Source organism: Chinchilla lanigera, unplaced genomic scaffold (genome assembly GCF_000276665.1).
Source record: "Chinchilla lanigera isolate Chin_1 unplaced genomic scaffold, ChiLan1.0 scaffold00041, whole genome shotgun sequence".
NCBI classification, from domain to species: domain Eukaryota; kingdom Metazoa; phylum Chordata; class Mammalia; order Rodentia; family Chinchillidae; genus Chinchilla; species Chinchilla lanigera.
Window position 1 is genome coordinate 6018391 of NW_004955442.1, and position 5597 is coordinate 6023987.

General features: G+C 42.7%; 1 protein-coding gene across 1 annotated transcript in view; it reads left to right on the forward strand.

Annotated features, from left to right (window-relative positions):
* The window catches only part of Cpped1 (calcineurin-like phosphoesterase domain containing 1), a 125330-nt gene extending 120336 nt beyond the window's left edge, over positions 1–4994 (forward strand). Inside the window, exon 4 of the mRNA XM_005391148.2 lies at positions 2607–4994. Coding sequence (XP_005391205.1) covers positions 2607–2836 — 230 coding nt within the window. The 3' untranslated portion in view covers positions 2837–4994. The remainder of the gene's footprint in view (positions 1–2606) is intronic.
* The last annotated feature ends 603 nt before the right edge of the window (positions 4995–5597 follow it).

Genomic DNA, 5597 nt, shown 5'->3' on the forward strand with positions numbered 1-5597 from the left:
AGAATTTATGGGCTGTTAGTATGCGAGTTCTTCATGGGTGATAGAATTTTTTTATTGCAGGCTCAATTTAAGGAGTAGTCGTTCCATATTTGTTTTTCTCTCACTCTTTCTCTCTTTACCTACTTCTCCCTGCCTGGTGTCTTTGGTTACCTCCACCCACATCCCCATGTCCAAGGACTAGCCCTCATAATGGTAGGTTAGAGCCCCTCAGTAACATTAGAAAGATGTGTGGCAGTTCCTAGGTGCGAGTCTGTGTCCATCCTTCCTTCTAGACTCTCAGATTGAAACAAGCCTCAGTCCAGTGTTATGCCAGAGACATCTTCTCCCAGTTCATTAGAACCAACTATTAGCTGTTTATATGTGTGTGCTGGAGAATGGGCATCATACACACTAGGCACATGCTCTACCATTGAGCTACATCCCCTCCCCATGATTATTAGATTTTAAGGAATTTTGTGAAGTGGCTGTTAAATATTGCAGTTATTATATAATAGCACTTAACCAACAGTAAAACCAAAAAATATTTTTATAAAAATTGCATCTATACTGAACATGTACTTATTTTTTCTTATCATTATCCCCTAAACAATACAGTGAAACAACTATTTGCATAGTATTGGGTATAATAAGTATCCTGGAGATTATTTAAAGTGCACAGGAGGATGAGTGTAGGTTATATGCAAAACTATGCTAGTTTATATAAGGGAATCGAGCATCTCGGAATTTGGTATCCATTGGGGGTTCCTGGAATTAATCCCCCATGAATATGAAAGGATGATTATATATTAAGTAACAAAGGTAATAAATACTCAGAACTTATCACACTCATTCTTTTGCTACCTGTGACTATTCCATATGTCTATCATTATGACTATTATTCTCTGCTCCCAAGGTCGCTCACAGCTTCTGCACCTGTACAGCGGAGGTGCTGTGTAATGGTGCATGACTGAGTATCTCTTCCCACGGCTGATCCAGTCCCGTCACACTGGCAACTTGACATGAACTATGACAGGAGTATTTACACCATGGAAATTAGTAGACTTTTGCCAATTTTTTTTTTTTTTTTATCAGTACTCCTAGTAGTTTGTCAAACGTTAACCAGCCCACCTGGTTTCTTTTCATCGCTGAAACACGATGCTCAACTCCCATAGGTTGATGGAAAAAAGGCTTATTTTGGCTCACAGTTTGTAGAGGTTTCCGTCCATAGTCAGCTGGCTGCAAGGCAGGGTGGCATGGCAGAGGGGCGTGGCAGAGGAGGGTCGCTTTTGACATGATGGACAAGAAGCAGAGAGAGATCAAGGGAGGAGGGAGGGAGATAATCCTTCCAAGCCACGCCCCCAGTCACCCACCTCCTCACACCAGGTTCCGCCTCCCAATACCATATTTGCTATACTGTAACCCACTGATGAGCATCATGCCCCATGATCCATCTCCTCCTCAAAGCCCCACCTATGAGCACGTGAGGTTCTTTGAGGACAGGATGTCTGGACATAAAGTGTAAACACCCGGGCTCGAGCCCCAGGCAGCAGCAGTGTCCTTCAGCTTCCTCCCAGGAACAGAGGCTCCGTACGTGTCTAGTTTCAGCAGAGCTACACAGCCTTCCCCTTCTCTCAGAAAGCATATCAGTCTCTGCCATCCTTAGGAGCTTCACTCCAGCAACATTATGACCCCACTCACAACTTTACTTTTCTCTTTTGTTTCTGGTGCAAGAGCTATTTATTTTGGTGTTGCGCCTACTTATATCCTTTAGTTTTCTTACATTTTATCTATTAGGGCTATAAGTTCAGAGCAGTGGGGACACAGTAAGTGTTAAACATACTCTTAATTAGAACACCATAACCCTTGCTCATTTATTTATTTATTTGCAGTGTTTTCTCGTCCCTGAGACACAATACCTGATACCCACACTTTTAAGGAGGAGAAGTTTATTTTGTCTCACAGTTTTTAAGGTTTCAGCCATAGTCACATGACTCCAAGGCAGAGTGGCCTGGTGGTGGAGGGCCAGAAAGAGTGTGAACGCAGGGGCGGGGAAGAGATGCGCCCTTCCAGGCAGCGCTTGCAGGCCCCAGGGACCCACTTCTTCCAACCAGCTCCTCCCGCTAACAGCAAGTCGGCTGTACGCCCTCATCATCCAGTCGCCTTCCACACGCCCCCGCTATGAGTGTGTGAGGCTTCGAGGGACATTTTAATCTACACTAGAACAGGGTTGAACCCAGCGCTTCGTAAATGCTAGGCAACCCTCTACCGCCACGCTATGCCCTCAATAAATACTACTTTCTGTACATATGTAGCTTCCATCATGTAGATGTTTATAGAGGCCTCAAAATGTTTTCTTTGTTCTCCTTTGTGTCCTCCAAGGTCATTTGCTGCATCTTTCTGCTCTCATCTTGTTTCCTGGTACCTTCTTGTACTAGTTCTGGCAAACGTGTTAATAATACAGTGTGTATATGAGTTACCTTAGAAAAGAGTCTAGATGTCATATATATCACCTACCTTCCTTTCTATTACACCCAGAATAAAATTATGCTTTTACTATAATAATATGGTGTCATTCCCAGCATACAGCGTGGTGACCTCCTCCCTAATATCTTTTCCCTTCCCTGCAGGTGTCAGAGCTGTGTTCTCAGGCCACTACCACAGGAACGCTGGGGGCACCTACCAGAACCTGGACATGGTTGTGTCATCTGCCATTGGATGCCAGTTGGGCAAAGACACCCATGGGCTCCGAGTTGTGGTTGTCACCGCTGAGAAAATCGTCCATCGGTACTACAGTTTAGATGAGCTAAGCGAGAAAGGAATAGAAGATGATCTAATGGAGCTGATGAAGAATGAATGAGTGCCCTTTGTGATCTGCTTCCCTTTCACTTCCAGTTTTTTTATTTTGCCAGAAAAAGCAGCAGCACACAACCCCTTGTTACAATGTAAGCATAGACCAGGCAGTTTTGTGAGTTTACATCCTTTTACATAAAGCCTGTGCTAAGTTACATTCACAGTAGAACTGCCACGCAGAAAGCCTGGAAATAATTTTCTAATTGTTATGATATTAGCTATCTCTGCATGAATGTTGGGGAAATTCTCCTACTCGCACATTTCTCAACTTTGCTTTCAAATTAGATTGTTTCTGGCAGCATATGATCAATGTCTACCTATTGACCTCAGTCCCAGCTTGATATCCAAGTGTGGTCTTTGCTAATTCCTTGAACACACTGTATCTGATTATATTAAATTGTGGTCATGACTCGCAAAATGTTAGCAAAACAAAGGTCATCTCCTTTCCTTTTTAGCAAAATAAATAGCTGTCTCTCTCTTACCAGAGCTATGTAGACTTTAAAAAGAGCCAAGTAGCTACCATTGGTTGTTAAATTCTGAAGTGTCAATGACTGCTAATGCTGGGAACAGAATACACCTGATACAAGTCAGAACTTGAATTTGTCTTCCTGACACATACAAAAGTTACCTTTGCACAAAAGTTGGCTGTTTATGAAAATCTCACCCAGAAGGTGTGATCAAGGCCCTAAGATATGCGCAGAAAGTCACTCTGCAGCCGAGTTTGTTCATCTGGAGTGTTCTGGTGCTAGAGTCAGTTGACAGTGGGATTCTCCTGGGGTCGGAATGGCCCTTCTTTTACCAGCCTCAAAACTTCACCTGCTTCAATAAAAAGTGGAAATTGATGCAGACTTCTCAACAAAAACAAAGCAGAAATTCTGGTGGGACCAAAACGAGCTTTCAGCCACACTAACCTGACACCACATGCTGTTGAATGCACAGGTTCAGTATCCCTTGGTAGAATAGCATTGGTTCTTTATGTTTTATATAACATGCTTTGCTGCATCTCCTTAACAGCTTCTGGCCCTGGTGTGCTTTCACCCATGCAGTTTGTTTGCATGCTTGTTTCGCTTGCTTGCTTGTTTCTTTTGTGAGGATTAAACTCAAGGAATGTTGAACTACATTCCTAGCCCTTTCTTTTGACAAGGTCTCACTAAATTACCCAACGCAGCCTTAGGCTTGCAATTCTCCAACCTCAGTCTCCCAAGTAGCTGGGATTACAGACTGCACCACTCTATCCAGCCAATCTGTGTAGTCTTTTTCATGAATCGTCCTAGTGAACAAGTTACCAGGTACTCCAGATTCTGGCAGGGAACTTTGCAGGATTATGCAGTAGTATTCGCAAGCCTAAAAAAACTTTTAAAAATCGACTGGTTACAAATGAACTCCAAAGTCCATTAAGTTAAAAAAAACTTTCTTGTTAAAGAGTTTTAGTCATCGTAGCAAAACGATAGGAAATTAAATAGAAAGATAATTGGATATGTAAATTCATAAAGAACAAAAGGCAAGGAGTTAATTATACTACAGATTGGTGACGCACCATTGTTCATTGTTACTTGCAAAAAAATTAAAATTTTCCAAACTAAAATGTCCTGTGGTGCTTTGCTGTGATCCTGTTTTGTGCTCATTTTTCTTTGCAACACACTTAGATATCAGAGGGCAACAGGGGTGTAACTAATGAGCCACTGGAGACATGGGGGGTGGTGACGCTGGGATCATAAACACGTGGGCTCTGACTCCACAGTGGGGGATGCTCAGGAGGAAAATAGGAAGAATTTAATCACAGAGGACTGAAGAAGTCGCTGTCTTTCTCACGTTCCTGTACAGAATTGGGGAAGGATATGGGGATGATTAAAAGTAATGGGAACTGAAATAAACCCTTTTCTAAGAAACAACTTGTAAGTCAAAGAATTGATTTGAAATACCCAAGAATATGCTAAGAAAAAGGAATTATATGAAATGCCCACCATTTTAAAATAGCAAAACAACTGTGTTCCACAACTGTAAGAGATTCAGAATAAAGCTGAACAATGTTTCTGATATGTATTACTCAGGTAATAGATCACGATTAATGCATTCACTTATGATTCTGTTTAAAAATGAAAACCATCAAAAATAAATGCCTTAATACTGTGAAAAACAATAAAAGATGTCATGAGTATACTTGCTATGGTTTTGCATGTTCTGTGTGTCTCGAGTGCTTTGGCTCAGAAAGGTGGGGGCACGTGCCAAGGTCACCCAGTTCCTCAGTGGGAATGCAAGTGTCAGGATGCAGGGTGCAAGTCTCAAGCCCCTGCTTCTGAACGCTACCCTGTCTTTCTTGGAACTGCTTTTCAGAGCTGAAAGTTTGGTCCCAGCTGAGCTGCAGCAACACAGCAGCGTTCAGCATGTTTGCCCACTTTGCCTGCAGTAACACCCAGAGTTGACTGGAAACCCTGGGATTTCATCCTGGGCTGCACAAAGCCTATGCAAGACCAAGAAGCCCCTTCCCTGCCTGCACCTGGTCCAGTGTGGTGAAGTCTGGAGAAGGAGCAGGTTGCGTCAGACAGAATTTTCACTGGAAATTAGAAAACTGAGCTGAACCACGAAGGTTCACAGAACACAGCTTTATGCATGGTGGTAACTTGTCTGTCAGATGGTGCTTCACTCCCTACAGTGGTTTTGATTTGTTCCAACAAAGATGCATAGTCCCCAGTTTGGTGATGTGAAAAATGCAGTGGGATGTTTAAAAGGCAAAGCCTAGTGGGAAGTCCTTAGTCACTGGATATGCA